This window comes from Poromitra crassiceps (assembly GCF_964638095.1).
Source record: "Poromitra crassiceps genome assembly, chromosome: 8".
NCBI lineage: Eukaryota > Metazoa > Chordata > Actinopteri > Beryciformes > Melamphaidae > Poromitra > Poromitra crassiceps.
The window spans coordinates 32,886,821-32,908,625 of NC_139629.1; the positions used below are offsets into that span (position 1 = coordinate 32,886,821).

The window sequence follows — 21,805 nt, forward strand, 5'->3', positions numbered from 1 at the left end:
CCCAATTTGGGCCAAGTCCAATTTTACAATGAGATGCACCCACTTTAACCCTGAAGTGTAATTATTACTTCAGACTAACTAATAAAGTAATAAAACCACTAGTAAACTTCCTCCCCTAACTCCGTCTGTACCCCCCCCCCAGGCAGGACACTATGGGTCTGTCTGTAACTCAAGTGAGCTCCTATCACCTAATAATAGTGGTATTACTAGTGGTAATAAAACCACTAGTAAACCAGTAGGCAACGCCTGGCCTGCTGTTCAGTGAGTGGCCTGACTGCCGGCACACAAAAAAAAAAAAAAAAAAAAAAAAAAAAAAATTTTTTTTTTTTTTTTTTTGCGATTATCGATTCTGGAATAAAAGATTGATTCAAAAAATCGTGACATTAAAAATCGCGATACTTAGGTGAATCGATTTTTTTCTCCCACCCCTAGTTTACACCTACTTTTTTTGTGGCCTCAAATGAATGGGAGATTTGGTACATCGTGACGTCACGGTGGTATTTGCGCGTGCCACACTCATGTGAAAAACTTTTTTCCCCCCCCATGTGATTATTACTGTATTTCACGCGGCGCGAGCCCTTTAAGAGCAATGCAGACAGTTCTGGGCACTGGCGTTGGCGTTGGCCAATCCTGGCGTGTTCCACCCCCAAATCGATTGTGTTCTGGCTCAAAGCGAGTGGGTTCCAGGACGAAACAGTCTCGAGCCACTTACGTTATCTTTAGAGCACAATATTCCTGGAATGCAAGTTTAACTAAACAGTTACATGTCCTCTGCATTCTACATCAAATTAACACGTTAATTGCCAAGAACGAGTTGAGTCGTCAAACACAATCCAGCTGTTCACTGCCAACGACGAGTTGAGTCGTCAAAAAAATGATTTTTTTTTTTTTGACCGTGGGATGTGCATCTAACCCTTTTACATCTCTTATATAATTATTGGAGCCACCGAACGTTTACAACCCATTCCACCGACCCACTAAGTGGCAACAGTGCTCTCCTGACTAGAGGAAGGCAAGCATTTTTTTAACTTGTCACGCCATTCTCACCCCAGCCATTCTCATGAAAATGGCTGGGGGAAAACGCTGTCGTTTTCGCGCTGATTGCTGGCGATGCGGGATTGCAAATTTACATAAGAGATTACAGGTGGAACACACTTTGAAACACGCAGCATAAATATGACCAGAATCGCAAAAGCTTCTCTCAACCAAAACTCCAAGAAGCGAGCGAGTCCATGCCGACTTCCTCAAACAGCGGCCGCGCAGCCACAGGCACAGGACAGCAGCAAAGCACTGTCAGACTGGTGACAAGCTTGTGACGGCCGCTGCAGCCAAGAAGAACGCCCACGGAGGGAGGAGTTGAAGCAACTCTCCCTCTCGCTCTCTCCCTCTCTCTCTCTCTCTCTCTCTCTCTCTCTCTCTCTCCCTCCCTCCCTCTCTCTCTCTCTCTCCCTCTCCCCCTCTCACTAGGATTAAACCTAGTGCGTCTCCCTCCCGAGAGGGAGGGAGAGAGAGAGAGAGAGAGGGAGGGAGAGCGAGAGGGAGGGAGAGAGAGAGAGAGAGAGAGAGAGAGAGGGAGGGAGAGCGAGAGGAAGGGAGAGAGAGAGAGAGAGAGAGAGAGCGAGAGGGGGAGGGAGAGAGAGAGAGAGAGAGCCAAAAATGAATGGTTAAAGTGACTGTTCTATCGAATTTCACAAAAAGCCGTTTATCTCTGAATATTTTTTCTGACGCTAAAACCATGCTGTATTCAACTGCTAATGCTTACATAACTACTAACTCTACAAACTAACTCTTTTAGACAGAGAAAGTACACATTCTATTAGTACTTTTGAGATATTGTATGTTCACAAACTCCAAGCAGAAAAGAATCCTCGGCTCTTGTAAAATGAGCCACAATCCTCAAAAAACGGCTTGGCAGAAGCTACCTACAGCAAGAAAAAAACGGCTGGCAGTCAATGTGTTAAGACATTACGGGTTGTTTTATTTTGTATGTTACATACTTATTGGCCAAGTTATGTTATTTATTATTATTATTTTTTTTTACATTTTTTAATGAGAATGGCGAATATCTGTACATTACAGTACTATTACAAATACGGTTACAGTATTATGTCAGACACCGTCTCTTTTCTATAACGAACAAAAGACAAACATCAACACCAACACCACAAGTTATTTTAGTTTATGGGGGAGGAATTCTGCCACCTAAAGAAGGGAGTATAGGCGCCATCTTGCCTGCAGAGTTTTCAAATCAAGTAGAATACCGTTTTGCAAGAAATCTGGGGGGGTCAGTCCCCCTTTAACAGGCGAGTCCGTTCACACCAGCCGTACGCCACGCCACGCTGAAGCCACGCTGATCTGATAGTTTCAGCTTCTGTTCTATTTTCCAAGCGTGCTGCGCGCTGATCCCCAACTGCCAGGCATGAAGTCAATGCAATTTGTGAGGGGGGAGGGGCCCGGCGCTGAGGAAAAGTGAATGCTCCTGGTGTGAGCGGTTAAGCGTCAGAGCAGCTTGAGCTACATCAAGCTTCAGTTCTGCATGGCTTTGGCGTATGGTGTGTTTGAGCTGTAAAGCCTTTGTTCACACCATAGGCAGAATAGGCATAAAGCTTAATTTAGACTTATTAGAAAGTGTCGCTCAGCACATGGTCGCAGACGAAAAATAAAGTGTCGCTCATGTTGCTGCATTTATGCTTCTCTCCTCGGCTCAACGGTCACGTGACGCTATAGACAGAGGGAGGCAGAGAACTAGTGCAGACAGCCAAGAGAGGGAATGCTGTCAGTGAACCCACATCGGAGGCAAGATGTAACGTACTTGGCTGCAGCCGCATATAAACAACACACAACCACACAACTCACCTCCTCTCTCTCTGGGAAGTTGGTCACGGTGTTCTTTGTGATTTTCACGAAGTCATTCAAGGACATGCTGATAAAAATAGCGGGGTTCATTCATTTAATTTCAGCGAAAACTAAAACAAGGAAGTCACGCCCGTATATAGACGCCCGTCTATATAGCCAATCACACTTGCGCGACATTATGTGACATAGTCAGCGACACTAGAAATTTCACCAGGTAGCAGACAACTCTCGCCGACACTTGAAAGTGTCGACTCAAGTCCTCATTTCTGTCGGCAACCGTTTCAAAAGTGTCGGCAGACGAAGCATAAATTGGGCTTTACCGTCCACACCAGACACTCTCCTTTCCTTGGAGCTGCTCCACCGGCCCCTCCCCCTCCATTCACTTCATGCATGGCAGCTTCACGCGTCACGCTTGGAAAATAGGACTGAATCCCAAATGATCTCTTGAGCAAGGCGTGAGCGTGGCTTCAGTGTGACACGCGCACAGGTGGTGTGAACGAACGGCCTCGCCTGTTAACACATTCACTGCCAACAACGTGTAAACACGTTTTCAGAATCCAGCTGTTGCCTGCCAACAACGTGTTTACACGTTTTTGGCATCGATTTTTTTTTTTTGACGGTGGGTTGTGCATCTAACCCTTTTACATCTCTTATATAATTATTGGAGCCACCGAACGTTTACAACCCATTCCACCGACCCACTAAGTGGCAACAGTGCTCTCCTGACTAGAGAAGGCAAGCATTTTTTTTAACTTGTCACGCCATTCTCCCCAGCCATTCTCATGAAAAATGGATGGGGGAAAACGCTTTCCTTTTCGCGCTGATTGCTGGCGATGCGGGATTGCAAATTTACATAATAGATTCAGCCGATCTACTATGATCGGGTGATAGATTACAGGTGGAGGAACACACTTTGAAACACGCAGCATAAATATGACCAGAATCGCAAAAGCTTCTCTCAACCAAAACTCCAAACGAGCGAGTCCATCCCGACTTCCTCAAACAGCGGCTGTGCAGACAGGCACAGGAGAGCAGCAAAGCACTGACTGGTGACAAGCTTGTCCGCCCACGGAGGGAGGAGTTGAAGCAACTCGAGAGGGAGGGAGAGAGAGAGAGAGAGAGAGAGAGAGAGAGAGGGAGGGAGAGCGAGAGGGAGGGAGAGAGAGAGAGAGAGCGAGAGGGGGAGGGAGAGAGAGAGAGAGAGAGCCAAAAATGAATGGTTAAAGTGACTGTTCCATCCAATTTCACAAAAAGCCGTTTATCTCTGAATATTCTTTCTGACGCTAAAACCATGCTGTATTCAACTGCTAATGCTTACATAACTACTAACTCTACAAACTAACTCTTTTAGACAGAGAAAGTACACATTCTATTAGTACTTTTGAGATATTGTATGTTCACAAACTCCAAGCTGAAACGAATCCTCGGCTCTTGTAAAATGAGCCATAATCCTCAAAAAACGGCTTGGCAGAAGCTACCTACAGCAAAAAAAAACGGCTGGCAGTCAATGTGTTAACAAGGACGCCTAAATTAAACTTGTGGTTTCAGCGTAGCTTGAGCTTAGGTTGAGCTTAGGTTGAGCTTAGGTTGAGCGTAGGTTGAGCTTAGGTTGAGCTTAGGTTGAGCTTAGGTTGAGTTTAGGTTGAGCGTAGGTTGAGCTTAGGTTGAGCTTAGGTTGAGCTTAGGTTGAGCTTAGCTTGAGCGTAGGTTGAGCTTAGGTTGAGCTTAGGTTGAGCGTTGCTTCGGCGTATGGTGTGAACAGCCACTAAGGACTACATCAGGGCCGTCCAGCGCGATTCGCCGCACCTGCAAACTCACGAACCTCACGTACAGGGGGTTCCTCCGTATATAACCCCCCCACTAAAAACATGCAGAAGATCAGATCGTCATCGTCATCCGACCAGTGACGACAACATCCGAAGTTGGTCCCCGGGCGCTGTACGAGAAAGCGACCACTGCTCCTGGCCTGCCCCTCGGAGGAAAGGACATGCCTGGATGGGTTAAATGCAGAGGACACTTTTCACCGGCCACCGTCAGCATGAGTGTGTTGTGGCCGCATGCATGTATTGTGGTGTTCGTGTGACAATAAAAGACGGGCTTCTCCGTTACGAGAGTTTTGAATCACTAACGCTAGGGCTGGGCGATATGACCAAAATCTCATATCCCGATATAAGTCATTTCATATCCCGATACCGATATATATCACGATATAGCATATTTTCTGTAAATTCTATTTATAGTTTATATAAAATGACCACATGGCCATTTATTTATGTAGCAGTTGAACCAGTTAAAATGTTGTCAAACCTCACAAAGGATACATGCATTCAGAATACAGATAAGCATGGCTATTCTTTACAACACAAATAATAATAATTAGTTGCAGGGCAGTAGAATGAAACACAAACTGAACCACGCCACCAGTTCGATTTTCAAAGAGGACACTAGCATTTGATGTGTTTGATTTAAGCACTAATTTGGAATCATATCTAAAAGCTGACACTAGGCGGCAGTATTTCTTTAGTCAACGTCAAAATACCTACATGTTCAGTAGAAGAATAAAACAGTAGAAGAAGAAGAACAACGTTAACCAACACAACTCACACAGGGAAAGCTAAAAGCTAAAGCTAACGATAGACGTTTTGTTGTCAGTAGAGGTCGACCGATTAATCGGATTGGCCGATTAATCGGCGCCGATAGCATGTTTTAAAAACTATCGTTATCGGCGGATGTGAGCTCCGATAGCGGCCGATGCCTGAGCAGCCTCTGCCAGCCACGCAAGGACCCACATCACCGTTCTGCATGGAGGCTCCAAACACGAAGTCAAGGTAATGTCATTGTTGTGTACCTGAGATAATTTCGCCTATATTTAAATGAAGTTAACTTTAACACATTGAGTGCCAGCCATTTTTTCAATCCTGTAGGTAAGTTGTGCCAGGTTTTTTTTTGAGGATTCTGGCTCATTTTACAACAGCCGAGGATTCTTTTCTGTTAAGACTTCGTGAACACCAATCATCTAAAAATAACTAATAGAATGTGTGCTTTCTCTGTCTAAAAGAGTTAGTTTGCAGAGTTAGTAGTTATGTAGATATTAGCCGTTGAGTACAGCATGGTTTTAGCGTATGAGACAGCAAGCTGAGATAATCGCAGTTTTGTGAAATTCAATCAAACAGCAGAACAGTCACCTGCCTGTGATTGTGGGTGCCCTTGGGCGAGACTGTATACTGTATTGTGTGTGTGTGTGTGTGTGTTCGCGCGTTGCTCCGCGGCTCTGGGGGGAGGGGATCTCTGTCCGTTCTTTGCCCCTGCGGCGTGTCTGTCTCCCGCTCTGTGTGTGTCTCTCTCTCTCTCTCTCTCTCTCTCTCTCTCTCTCTCTCTCCTCTCTCTCTCTCTCTCTCGGGACTGGGGGGAGGGGGAGAGAGAGGGAGAGAGTGTGTGTGTGTCTCCGGGCTCCTCCCTCCGTCTGTGCTGCGGGGGAAGGATTCTCCGCGGCCGTCTGGACTGTAAAACAGTTTCTTGAGGTTTGAGTAAGCTTTTGCGATTCTGGTCTTATTTATGCGCGGGGGTGCTCGAGTGTGTGTGTGTGTGCGCGCGCGCGCGCGTGTGTGTGTGTGTGTGTGTGTGTGTGTGTGTGTGTGTGTGGGATCGAGGGAGTTTTCGCCGAGCTGCTTCCTTGAAAATTACACTGTGGCTTTCTCCAGCGCGCTGGCTGGCTGCTCTGGCTGTGGCTGGCTGTGGCTTCTCTCTGTCTTGGGAGAGAACTGTCGCCACTTAGTGGTCGGTAAAATAGATTATACACATTCTCTTCCTCCCAATAGTGATATAGAAGACGTAAAAGGAGTTGATTGATGTCCCACCGTCAAAAAAAAAAATTGTTTATGTAAGACGAGATAGCTCGTCTATGGCACTTAACCGTTGGATTATGTAAGACGAGATATCTCGGCTATGGCACTCTACGTGTTAAGACAGCCTTATTAGTAAATTGTGGGCAAGATAAGGTTGCTGTTCATCATATGGCATATTGAAGAAGCCGCTTTACCGAACGCAGGCAGCCATGCTGTCTGATTGTGTTTTGCTAGCGCCGCGTAGCATGCTGCTGCAACTGCAGTGGAGGGGGGAGAGAGAGTGCAGCTAGTCACTAGTCACTAGTCAATGTCATCAACGGCGGAGGTATCATCTACGGCTGGCACTGCGAGACTAATGTTGCAGACAGACTTTTAATTACGTTTTTCAATGTAGACTACGTTATGCGTTAACGTTAACGTTATACTCTCTGTATTTTAATAGCGCAAGCATGCTGCTGTGGACGAGGGCAGGGGTAAAGTTTACCTCAAGCACTTCGCTCAATGGAAAAGCCTTCAATGAATTATGCAATGCATTTGATTCAACTAAAACATGCAATCTGGCAAATAATGAGACCCGTAGCAAGACCCATTAAACTTTTAACTCACCAATTTGCTTTCCCTTCCAAATCCAGCGACGTAAAATAATCCATTCACGAAAATAATAAGCACTCCCAGGAATGCATGGACGATAAAAGTTTAACGTTACATGCAGTTAAGCAGAAAGTCGCACTCGGCACTAAAACTCGCATCCATGTAACGTTAATCCATCGGGTGTCCTGTTCTTTCTGTCACGAAGACTATAATCCACCAAATCAACCAATGTTTTGTCATCAAGTCTTTAATCCACCGTCACACTTCAGGACATCCTCTTAATCCAAAACAGAGTGTGAAAAGTAGTTGTCTCTCTCCTTTGTTGTGTTTGTTAAACGGAGGCTTACTGTAACCAAAGACCTTTTATTGTAAAGATGTGACAGCACACAGCCAATCCGCCAGCACACAGCTAATCCGCCATTTTGGAGACTAGGTTTCTGCCCCAGCAAGGAGCCGTATTTCAGGGCAAAATGGCCGCAGCGCTGTTATCAAAAAGGCACTATACTCTTGCCTTCTCATTCTCAATTATCTTTGCTGTTACATGCTGCAAGCAGCTGAGTTTGTTTATTTTCTACCCCTGGGTCCCCAGTGACCCCACGTGACTGATGTTGACTGATAAATTAAATTAGGAAGCTTCTGTGATGATGACAATGATAATTTCTTAACTTTAGCCGATCTGAGGGGGTTTTATTTGAACAACAATCTTAAGAAACAACTCCACTATCACCCCCCCCCCCCCCCATATTAAAGCCTAAGTTAAATTGTGAATATAGAAACACATACATATATGTTAGTTTAATATATTTAATATATAATATAATTTTTTATTTTCTTGTTTCAACAGATGGCAGCTGGAGGAAACAGAGTCCCTGTACAGAGAATTTATATATTTATTTTATTTAGGTATTTATTTCATCCAGAGTATTTTTTATTTTATTTGTTCATTTCAACAGTGTTGTTTTCTAATAAATAAAAAAGATTGTTCATTTACAACTGTGTCGATTTTTCCCCCCGCGGGGGTATGATATCGGCCGTTTAATCGGCTATCGGCTATTGGCCGATTAATCGGCTATCGGCTTTTCCCTGCTCCAAACTATCGTTATTCTATCGGTATCGGCCTTTTCCACTATCGGTCGACCTCTAGTTGTCAGCCCTCAAGGGATTTCCTTGGGATGATGAGAGGAGATGTTTTGCCAGGTTTAACGTTAGGACACACGCAAATATGGATCAAACGCGGACTTAACACAGCGCAAATGCCTGGGTAGACTAGGCGGACGGAGTGGAGGTAACATCTCCCTGCTCTTTAGCCTACACACGGCTGATTTGTGCCACTTATAAAGGGACGCAACGGGCTTGTTGACACAGTCTGGTGCGTGTGTGGACTGTGGACGTGAGTAAAAAAGAAAACACAACGTCATCCAAATGACGGACAATATTGCCGTAAAGAGTGTGATTTGCAACACAACGATATAAACGATAGAGCATCATATCATACGAAATACATTTTCTATCGTCCAGACGAAATATCGTCATATCGCCCAGCCCTAACTAACGCCCGCCCCCCCCCCCCCCCCCCCATCTTCCCCGTTACGAGAGTTTTACAAACTTTTAAATTAACCGCTGTCGATCTAAAATGAAGACCGATTCAGCAACTGCATGGCTTATAGGGCTGCAACTAACGATCATTTTCATTATTGATTAATCTGTCCATTATTTTCTCGATTAACCGATTAGTTGTTTGGTCTATAAAATGTCAAGAAATGGTGAAAAATGTGGATCAGTGTTTCCCAAAGCCCAAGATGGCATCCTCAAATGACTTGTTATGTACATAACCCAAAGATATTCAGTTTACTGTCATAGAGGAGTAAAGAAACCAGAAAATATTCACATTTAGAAGCTGGAATCAGAGAATTTTGACTTTTTTTTCTTTAAAAAATTACCCAAAACAATTAATCGGTTATCAAAATAATTTAGTTGACGATTCATTTCTATCGATCGACTAATCGATTAATCATTGCAGCTCTAATGGCTTATTCTCGCCTCTAATGTTTTCAGAAACACATTTCGGTGAACTATTTTTGTAATAATAAGAGAAAGTTTGCAACGAGTTTCCAGTCTGCCCCCAGAGTCCCGGGGCAGACGGCCCAGCGATTGACAGTGTTCGTCCACTGGGGGCAGACGGCCCAGCGAGTGACAGTGTTCGTCCACTGGGGGCAGACGGCCCAGCGAGTGACAGTGTTCGTCCACTGGGGGCAGACGGCCCAGCGAGTGACAGTGTTCGTCCACTGGGGGCAGACGGCCCAGCGAGTGACAGTGTTCGTCCACTGGGGGCAGACGGCCCAACGAGTGACAGTGTTCGTCCACTGGGGGCAGACGGCCCAGCGAGTGACAGTGTTCGTCCACTGGGGGCAGACGGCCCAGCGAGTGACAGTGTTCGTCCACTGGGGGCAGACGGCCCAGCGAGTGACAGTGTTCGTCCACTCAGCTGCAACAGTGAAGCCGCCTATCAAGCGTCCAAAAGGAAGAAATGAAGCCCCTGTGGACATTTGAGTTTTGTGTCAAATATGCTAATATTGTTCTCCTGTATAACACAACATAATGAATTTACTGCAGTACTAACGTAGTATAAATACATGCAGGACGACTACTACAGTGACTTCTACTCAGTTGAATGTGTTTAAGTTCAATGGAGCTCAGAATCATGAAATGCACTTTCAACAACTAACCACTAGCTGGCAGTGTTGGATCACTAATAGTAATAACACTGTTTAAAGGAGGTTTTATATGGCTATGCATAGGGCAGTGCTTCCAAAACTGGGGTATGTGGAGGCACTACAGGGCCAGGGTACTTGAGAGAAGGGAAAATGTAAGAATAAATCATGAAAATAAATGAAACGTTAAAATAAATCTGCTCAGGAGGCACTAATTGCAACTCTTTCACTCAATTTCTTATTTTCTAATGATATATTCTTCAAAGGGTTGGTTATCATACATGCATTGCATAATATGCTATTGTTTTCTCAGCAAAATGCTGTAGTCGGGTAAAGGAGGAGTCAGAAATCAGGGTCTGGCACTGCAACTTTGGCGATGTGTTTGGATCCTAGACCCATCCTGACAGTGAGTATGAGTCAGGAAACCTCACCCCATTGAAAGAGTTATCTTATTATTTTGTGTAAGGTAACCCGTGTGTTGCTGGCAACGCTTTAGAATACGTGGAGGCGGCGTCCGGATCTTCCATATTTCTATGACAGCTGAGTCGCTAGCTGTCACTTTCTGCAACCAGTTCAGCTCCGCCCACAAAATACGTAATCACCGTTTACAAACAAAAATAGGTCTATAGGGGTATCGTGTGTGTGTGTGTTCTTACCCTAGACTGCCACACCAGTCTGTACGGGTTGCAGTGTCCCAGTCTCTCCATGACTCTCTGTACTGTGGCTCCTACTTCCTGAGGATAGGGATCTCCTCTGTTTACCACCTAGAGCACGCACGCACACGCACACACACGGGCGCGCGCAGACATATTATTATTACTATTTTATTAATATTATTATTATCATCAATAGTACTAATGCAGTGCCTATGATGCTTGTAGCTTTCTCACACGTGCAGCTTTCCTTCAACACGCTGCCATCTCCCCTCTGTCCTCTATCTTTCATTACAATATCCAATATCAAAGTGTTCTCTGACCCCTCTCATCCAGCAACTTGTCTTTTTATTATATTTATTGTCTTGTTATTCATTTTCTTTGTGCAAATAAAAATAATAAATAAATAATAATTTATGACTAGGCCGCTATGCACTGTGTGCACTTATATTTATGACTAGGCCGCTATGCACTGTGTGCACTTATATTTATGACTAGGCTGCTATGCACTGTGTGCACTTATATTTATGACTAGTCCACTATGCACTGTGTGCACTTATATTTATGACTAGTCCACTATGCACTGTGTGCACTTATATTTATGACTAGGCCGCTATGCACTGTGTGCACTTATATTTATGACTAGGCTGCTATGCACTGTGCGCACTTATATTTATGACTAGGCTGCTATGCACTGTGCGCACTTATATTTATGACTAGGCTGCTATGCACTGTGTGCACTTATATTTATGACTAGGCTGCTATGCACTGTGTGCACTTATATTCATGACTAGGCTGCTATGCACTGTGTGCACTTATATTCATGACTAGGCTGTTATGCACTGTGTGCACTTATATTTATGACTAGGCTGCTATGCACTGTGTGCACTTATATTTATGACTAGTCCACTATGCACTGTGTGCACTTATATTTATGACTAGTCCACTATGCACTGTGTGCACTTATATTTATGACTAGTCCACTATGCACTGTGTGCACTTACGTATATTTATGACTAGGCCACTATGCACTGTGTGCACTTATATTTATGACTAGGCTGTTATGCACTGTGTGCACTTATATTTATGACTAGGCTGCTATGCACTGTGTGCACTTATATTTATGACTAGTCCACTATGCACTGTGTGCACTTATATTTATGACTAGTCCACTATGCACTGTGTGCACTTATATTTATGACTAGGCCGCTATGCACTGTGTGCACTTATATTTATGACTAGGCTGCTATGCACTGTGCGCACTTATATTTATGACTAGGCTGCTATGCACTGTGCGCACTTATATTTATGACTAGGCTGCTATGCACTGTGTGCACTTATATTTATGACTAGGCTGCTATGCACTGTGTGCACTTATATTTATGACTAGGCTGCTATGCACTGTGTGCACTTATATTTATGACTAGGCTGCTATGCACTGTGTGCACTTATATTTATGACTAGGCTGCTATGCACTGTGTGCACTTATATTTATGACTAGGCTGCTATGCACTGTGCACTTATATTTATGACTAGGCCACTATGCACTGTGTGCACTTATATTTATGACTAGGCCGCTATGCACTGTGTGCACTTACGTATATTTATGACTAGGCCACTATGCACTGTGTGCACTTATATTTATGACTAGGCTGCTATGCACTGTGTGCACTTATATTTATGACTAGGCTGCTATGCACTGTGTGCACTTATATTTATGACTAGTCCACTATGCACTGTGTGCACTTATATTTATGACTAGGCTGCTATGCACTGTGTGCACTTATATTTATGACTAGGCTGCTATGCACTGTGTGCACTTATATTTATGACTAGTCCACTATGCACTGTGTGCACTTATATTTATGACTAGGCTGCTATGCACTGTGTGCACTTATATTTATGACTAGGCTGCTATGCACTGTGTGCACTTATATTTATGACTAGTCCACTATGCACTGTGTGCACTTATATTTATGACTAGTCCACTATGCACTGTGTGCACTTATATTTATGACTAGGCTGTTATGCACTGTGTGCACTTATATTTATGACTAGGCTGCTATGCACTGTGTGCACTTATATTTATGACTAGTCCACTATGCACTGTGTGCACTTATATTTATGACTAGTCCACTATGCACTGTGTGCACTTATATTTATGACTAGTCCACTATGCACTGTGTGCACTTATATTTATGACTAGTCCACTATGCACTGTGTGCACTTATATTTATGACTAGGCTGTTATGCACTGTGTGCACTTATATTTATGACTAGGCTGCTATGCACTGTGTGCACTTATATTTATGACTAGGCTGCTATGCACTATGTGCACTTATATGTATGACTAGGCTGCTATGCACTGTGTGCACTTATATTTATGACTAGGCTGCTATGCACTGTGTGCACTTATATTTATGACTAGGCTGCTATGCACTGTGTGCACTTATATTTATGACTAGGCTGCTATACACTGTGTGCACTTATATTTATGACTAGGCTGCTATGCACTGTGTGCACTTATATGTATGACTAGTCCACTATGCACTGTGTGCACTTATATTTATGACTAGGCTGCTATGCACTGTGTGCACTTATATTTATGACTAGGCTGTTATGCACTGTGTGCACTTATATTTATGACTAGGCTGCTATGCACTGTGTGCACTTATATTTATGACTAGGCTGCTATGCACTGTGTGCACTTATATTTATGACTAGGCTGCTATGCACTGTGTGCACTTATATTTATGACTAGTCCACTATGCACTGTGTGCACTTATATTTATGACTAGGCCACTATGCACTTATATTTATGACTAGGCTGCTATGCACTGTGTGCACTTATATTCATGACTAGGCTGCTATGCACTGTGTGCACTTATATTCATGACTAGGCTGTTATGCACTGTGTGCACTTATATTTATGACTAGGCTGCTATGCACTGTGTGCACTTATATTTATGACTAGTCCACTATGCACTGTGTGCACTTATATTTATGACTAGTCCACTATGCACTGTGTGCACTTATATTTATGACTAGTCCACTATGCACTGTGTGCACTTATATTTATGACTAGTCCACTATGCACTGTGTGCACTTATATTTATGACTAGGCTGTTATGCACTGTGTGCACTTATATTTATGACTAGGCTGCTATGCACTGTGTGCACTTATATTTATGACTAGGCTGCTATGCACTATGTGGACTTATATTTATGACTAGGCTGTTATGCACTGTGTGCACTTATATTTATGACTAGGCTGCTATGCACTGTGTGCACTTATATTTATGACTAGGCTGCTATGCACTGTGTGCACTTATATTTATGACTAGGCTGCTATACACTGTGTGCACTTATATTTATGACTAGGCTGCTATGCACTGTGTGCACTTATATGTATGACTAGTCCACTATGCACTGTGTGCACTTATATTTATGACTAGGCTGCTATGCACTGTGTGCACTTATATTTATGACTAGGCTGTTATGCACTGTGTGCACTTATATTTATGACTAGGCTGCTATGCACTGTGTGCACTTATATTTATGACTAGGCTGCTATGCACTGTGTGCACTTATATTTATGACTAGGCTGCTATGCACTGTGTGCACTTATATTTATGACTAGTCCACTATGCACTGTGTGCACTTATATTTATGACTAGGCCACTATGCACTTATATTTATGACTAGGCTGCTATGCACTGTGTGCACTTATATTCATGACTAGGCTGCTATGCACTGTGTGCACTTATATTCATGACTAGGCTGCTATGCACTGTGTGCACTTATATTTATGACTAGTCCACTATGCACTGTGTGCACTTATATTTATGACTAGTCCACTATGCACTGTGTGCACTTATATTTATGACTAGGCTGCTATACACTGTGTGCACTTATATTTATGACTAGGCTGCTATGCACTGTGTGCACTTATATGTATGACTAGTCCACTATGCACTGTGTGCACTTATATTTATGACTAGGCTGCTATGCACTGTGTGCACTTATATTTATGACTAGGCTGTTATGCACTGTGTGCACTTATATTTATGACTAGGCTGCTATGCACTGTGTGCACTTATATTTATGACTAGGCTGCTATGCACTGTGTGCACTTATATTTATGACTAGGCTGCTATGCACTGTGTGCACTTATATTTATGACTAGTCCACTATGCACTGTGTGCACTTATATTTATGACTAGGCCACTATGCACTTATATTTATGACTAGGCTGCTATGCACTGTGTGCACTTATATTCATGACTAGGCTGCTATGCACTGTGTGCACTTATATTCATGACTAGGCTGTTATGCACTGTGTGCACTTATATTTATGACTAGGCTGCTATGCACTGTGTGCACTTATATTTATGACTAGTCCACTATGCACTGTGTGCACTTATATTTATGACTAGTCCACTATGCACTGTGTGCACTTATATTTATGACTAGTCCACTATGCACTGTGTGCACTTATATTTATGACTAGTCCACTATGCACTGTGTGCACTTATATTTATGACTAGGCTGTTATGCACTGTGTGCACTTATATTTATGACTAGGCTGCTATGCACTGTGTGCACTTATATTTATGACTAGTCCACTATGCACTGTGTGCACTTATATTTATGACTAGTCCACTATGCACTGTGTGCACTTATATTTATGACTAGGCCGCTATGCACTGTGTGCACTTATATTTATGACTAGGCTGCTATGCACTGTGCGCACTTATATTTATGACTAGGCTGCTATGCACTGTGCGCACTTATATTTATGACTAGGCTGCTATGCACTGTGTGCACTTATATTTATGACTAGGCTGCTATGCACTGTGTGCACTTATATTTATGACTAGGCTGCTATGCACTGTGTGCACTTATATTTATGACTAGGCTGCTATGCACTGTGTGCACTTATATTTATGACTAGGCTGCTATGCACTGTGTGCACTTATATTTATGACTAGGCTGCTATGCACTGTGCACTTATATTTATGACTAGGCCACTATGCACTGTGTGCACTTATATTTATGACTAGGCCGCTATGCACTGTGTGCACTTACGTATATTTATGACTAGGCCACTATGCACTGTGTGCACTTATATTTATGACTAGGCTGCTATGCACTGTGTGCACTTATATTTATGACTAGGCTGCTATGCACTGTGTGCACTTATATTTATGACTAGTCCACTATGCACTGTGTGCACTTATATTTATGACTAGGCTGCTATGCACTGTGTGCACTTATATTTATGACTAGGCTGCTATGCACTGTGTGCACTTATATTTATGACTAGTCCACTATGCACTGTGTGCACTTATATTTATGACTAGGCTGCTATGCACTGTGTGCACTTATATTTATGACTAGGCTGCTATGCACTGTGTGCACTTATATTTATGACTAGTCCACTATGCACTGTGTGCACTTATATTTATGACTAGTCCACTATGCACTGTGTGCACTTATATTTATGACTAGGCTGTTATGCACTGTGTGCACTTATATTTATGACTAGGCTGCTATGCACTGTGTGCACTTATATTTATGACTAGTCCACTATGCACTGTGTGCACTTATATTTATGACTAGTCCACTATGCACTGTGTGCACTTATATTTATGACTAGTCCACTATGCACTGTGTGCACTTATATTTATGACTAGTCCACTATGCACTGTGTGCACTTATATTTATGACTAGGCTGTTATGCACTGTGTGCACTTATATTTATGACTAGGCTGCTATGCACTGTGTGCACTTATATTTATGACTAGGCTGCTATGCACTATGTGCACTTATATTTATGACTAGGCTGCTATGCACTGTGTGCACTTATATTTATGACTAGGCTGCTATGCACTGTGTGCACTTATATTTATGACTAGGCTGCTATGCACTGTGTGCACTTATATTTATGACTAGGCTGCTATACACTGTGTGCACTTATATTTATGAGTAGGCTGCTATGCACTGTGTGCACTTATATGTATGACTAGTCCACTATGCACTGTGTGCACTTATATTTATGACTAGGCTGCTATGCACTGTGTGCACTTATATTTATGACTAGGCTGTTATGCACTGTGTGCACTTATATTTATGACTAGGCTGCTATGCACTGTGTGCACTTATATTTATGACTAGGCTGCTATGCACTGTGTGCACTTATATTTATGACTAGGCTGCTATGCACTGTGTGCACTTATATTTATGACTAGTCCACTATGCACTGTGTGCACTTATATTTATGACTAGGCCACTATGCACTTATATTTATGACTAGGCTGCTATGCACTGTGTGCACTTATATTCATGACTAGGCTGCTATGCACTGTGTGCACTTATATTCATGACTAGGCTGTTATGCACTGTGTGCACTTATATTTATGACTAGGCTGCTATGCACTGTGTGCACTTATATTTATGACTAGTCCACTATGCACTGTGTGCACTTATATTTATGACTAGTCCACTATGCACTGTGTGCACTTATATTTATGACTAGTCCACTATGCACTGTGTGCACTTATATTTATGACTAGTCCACTATGCACTGTGTGCACTTATATTTATGACTAGGCTGTTATGCACTGTGTGCACTTATATTTATGACTAGGCTGCTATGCACTGTGTGCACTTATATTTATGACTAGGCTGCTATGCACTATGTGCACTTATATTTATGACTAGGCTGTTATGCACTGTGTGCACTTATATTTATGACTAGGCTGCTATGCACTGTGTGCACTTATATTTATGACTAGGCTGCTATGCACTGTGTGCACTTATATTTATGACTAGGCTGCTATACACTGTGTGCACTTATATTTATGACTAGGCTGCTATGCACTGTGTGCACTTATATGTATGACTAGTCCACTATGCACTGTGTGCACTTATATTTATGACTAGGCTGTTATGCACTGTGTGCACTTATATTTATGACTAGGCTGCTATGCACTGTGTGCACTTATATTTATGACTAGGCTGCTATGCACTGTGTGCACTTATATTTATGACTAGGCTGCTATGCACTGTGTGCACTTATATTTATGACTAGTCCACTATGCACTGTGTGCACTTATATTTATGACTAGGCCACTATGCACTTATATTTATGACTAGGCTGCTATGCACTGTGTGCACTTATATTCATGACTAGGCTGCTATGCACTGTGTGCACTTATATTCATGACTAGGCTGCTATGCACTGTGTGCACTTATATTTATGACTAGTCCACTATGCACTGTGTGCACTTATATTTATGACTAGTCCACTATGCACTGTGTGCACTTATATTTATGACTAGGCTGCTATGCACTGTGTGCACTTATATTCATGACTAGGCTGCTATGCACTGTGTGCACTTATATTTATGACTAGTCCACTATGCACTGTGTGCACTTATATTTATGACTAGGCTGCTATGCACTGTGTAGTGTGTACTTAAATTTACATTACACAGCTCTAATTATTTTTATCTTATGTCTGTGATTGGGTCGGCATGCAATGACTGAGGTCAGGACAGGGAGTGGGAATGTACAGTATGGGAGTGTCCATGTATATGCATTATATGTGTATGTATACTATTCTATGTGTATGCATTATGTGTATACTATACATTATATGTGTATGCATGATATGTGTATGCATAGACTGCATTGTATTTGGAGCTGCACTGCATCAAATCAATCAACTTGTTGAAATGGCAATAAACTATTTGAATAGTAGTACAGTACACAGTACTTACAGCCATTGGTAGAGAGTGTGCAGAGAACAGAAGGACGACATCGTTTCTCTTCTCTTCTGGAAACTTAAGCAGCTCGTTACGGACGTGTTCAGCAAAACACTGCAGACAGACAAACACACCGCGCACAGGGTCGTTAAAGTCGAGCTGAACCCAAAAATGACTTATTTTCTTTTAGTTCAAATACCTGGGTATGCAGTGCACCTATTTAATAATGTATGCAAAGAAAATCACAAAAATCAAATTTCTTTAGTTTTTCACACTTTTTCACATCAAAAGTCAATTTTTCAAGATCCTTCATAACAGTAATCTACAGTTTGCTGACGTCACCTAGTACTATCAAATTTCTACCCCATTTCAACCAATCATATCACGACATGGCAGCTGTCAATCAAATCTTCATTTCAGGATAATTTTCTCTTCCAAATGAAGTAGAAAATGGCGCCTATTGCCTGTCATCTGGCAGAATTCCTATCCCATAAACTAACTACTAACTTGGCCAATTGTAAGAAACATGAACAAAAACAAAAACGATAATGTCTAAGAATGCAAAGAAATGTAACTGGCTCGTTAAAACTCGCATTCCAGGAATATTGTATTTACCGTCGATAATGGCGCGCGCTTGAGAGCCTGGTTGTCAGGGGTCGCCCTTCGGAGATTCCAGGCGGGCGGGCAGCACCCATGCATCGGATAGTCCGCTCGTTCCGCACAGAAGTAGCTGGCTGCCTGGTACTCTGCGGATCCCACTCGCGTAGCACGATAACACGCTGAAACCCACTTGATTTGGGGGTGGAACACGCCAGGATTGACCAATGCCAAAGCCAGTCCCCAGAATTGTCAAATCAAACCATCGACACCGTATATGGTCCGCCTCTCAACCCTGTCATCTCAGACAAGATTTGTTTTACAGTCTCCGACGCTCGCGCTACTGCATTCCGTTCCGGTTCACTTCGACTTTAAGGGTTAATTAACCCTTTATTATCCCTCCCCTTTCAATGGACAGACCTGTCCTACGCCACACTGACTTCTCATGACACTACTCTTACCATTACACTCCATCTGCTCACCTGTGTGTTTGTTGTTGTGCAGTTTACTTTTCTCTGCTTGTCTTCTAAACGCTGCACCTCCCCTGAACCGCTAACAAAGTGTGTGAATGTGAGAAGAGGCAGCCGGTCACATGACGTCACATGACCTCTACCAGACCGTCTGGCCTCCAGCTTTCACACTTTCATTTCAGTGGGTGGAAGCACTCGCCTTGACAGACAACTCCTTCAGCCAATCAGCGTTGGATCCAGTCAAGTCCAAATCCACTCGGAAGAACTGCGAAAACATATTTTCTGCCGAGAAACTATGCTGTTGCATACAACTGTACTTGTTTAATTGTTGTTATTGAGTCTATTTCTGAAATAACGGCACTTTATAGCTGTTGAATCTCGACAAACGTTGACGTTACTGCTTGAGGCGGACAGCCCCGGAGGCAGCCATTACCGTTTTGCCAGCGGCGTTCCTGATTGGCCGGTTACGATGTCACCTACGAAGCGATGGTCTGGTAGAACGAAATGAAATGTCAGTTCACGTGACCAGGCTAGAGAAGAGGCACATCGCACATCCTGCCTGCCCGGTCCATGGACCCAATCACTGCTTGACCTCCATGTAAACACCATGTCCAGAGCTACAAATACACACCTCTGCTTGTTTCTTGCCATGACACCAACCTCTAGATGGGCCAGCGGAGCGTGACGTAGGAGTGTGATGTAGGAGTGTGATGTAGGAGTGTGACGTAGGAGTGTGATGTAAGAGTGTGATGTAGGAAGCGTGACGTAGGAGCGTGACGTAGGAGCGTGATGTAGGAGCGTGATGTAGGAGCGTGATGTAGGAGTGTGACCTAGGAGTGTGATGTAGGAGTGTGATGTAGGAGTGTGATGTAGGAGTGTGATGTAGGAGTGTGATGTAGGAGTGTGACGTAGGAGTGTGATGTAGGAGTTAGAGCTGTCACGATTCCTCGAGTACCTCGAATAACTTGAATAATTAAAATGATCGAGGCCAAAATGATTCGCCTCGACACGGCATTTAGAGACTGTGTTTCTCACGGACGCTTACTGGTGTGGCACAGTGCTCTTCCGGTGTAAACACGTGAGGACACATGATCGCAGACAGACCAGAGAGCAGCTATAGCGAGCGGACCCCGCAAAATGGAACGAGGTGGCGGAGAAAGCAGACAGGAGGAGCCGGGAAGGGAAGAACCAGGGCCGAAAAAGCGACCGAAACTGTCTAAAGTGTGGGATCATTTCACGCTGAAAAAGGACACGAACTCAGTGGTGTGCAAGTACTGTAACGATACTTGCATATCACAACAGTACCTCGTCAATGCTTCAGCACCTGAACCGTAAACATCCAGTCTACGCATCCACCAGCGCATCTACGTCGAGCGGAGCAAGGTAACGTAACGTTAACTATACACAACGCTAATGTAAATGTATGCTAATGATTGCTACTTGATATTAAGACTAGTAGTAGTTGTGCTGCTGGCTTGCCACGTTGCCAATATGACTATTAGTAACTGCATTCACGCTGCATTTTTGTGATGTGGCTTGCCGTTTTCTGTGAGAAATACAAAGCTCAACCTAACATTAACGTTAGCGGCTAATTTAACAGCGTTGTGTGTGTGTGTGTGTGTGTGTGTGTGTGTGTGTGTGTGTGTGATCACACTAGCCTGTTGGTGTGTGAGAGAGAGTGAGTGTGTGTGAGAGAGAAAGAGTGTGTGTGTGTGGAGAATGTACATTTACACACCCTAGACCGGTCGACTCTTCTCATGATGATTGCAAACAACTATTTAATTGGTGCATTTTAGGCTCCAATTATTACACCACCTGACCTGTTATCTTGCTATTCTGATATTTGTGTCAATAATAGGCAAACAGGTCTAGGGTGTGTAAATGCGCATTCTCCAGTTTTGTTATGAACTTACCTAATAAATATCAATATTAATTATTATTTCACCTCTTTTTCAGCGGATCACAGCGTACTCTGGACAGCTTTGTAAGGACGGGTGAAAAAGATGAATGGTGCCACTGCCAGTTCTATGCAATTTAAAAATAAAAATGTTGTTTTTTCTAAGAAAGAAACTAATGTAGTTGTTTATTTGAAGAGATTTATCTTCTTTTTTGGTGTATATTTACGATAAGCCTTTGAAAACACAAAAAAGGGTTCTTATCCGATTACTCGATTAATCGATGGATTATTCGGTAGAATACTCGATTACTAAAAGAATCGATAGTTGCAGCACTAGTAGGAGTGTGATGTAGGAGTGTGATGTAGGAGTGTGATGTAGGAGTGTGATGTAGGAGTGTGACGTAGGAGTGTGATGT

At 43.0% G+C, this 21,805-nt stretch overlaps 1 protein-coding gene across 1 annotated transcript in view; it reads right to left on the minus strand.

Annotated features, from left to right (window-relative positions):
• Positions 1 to 21,805, minus strand: part of fech (ferrochelatase) — a 74,317-nt gene that overhangs the window by 15,980 nt on the left and 36,532 nt on the right. Inside the window, exons 7-8 of the mRNA XM_083641621.1 lie at positions 18,441 to 18,539; positions 10,660 to 10,767 (exon numbers count right to left, since the gene is read on the minus strand). Coding sequence (XP_083497747.1) covers positions 10,660 to 10,767; positions 18,441 to 18,539 — 207 coding nt within the window. The remainder of the gene's footprint in view (positions 1 to 10,659; positions 10,768 to 18,440; positions 18,540 to 21,805) is intronic.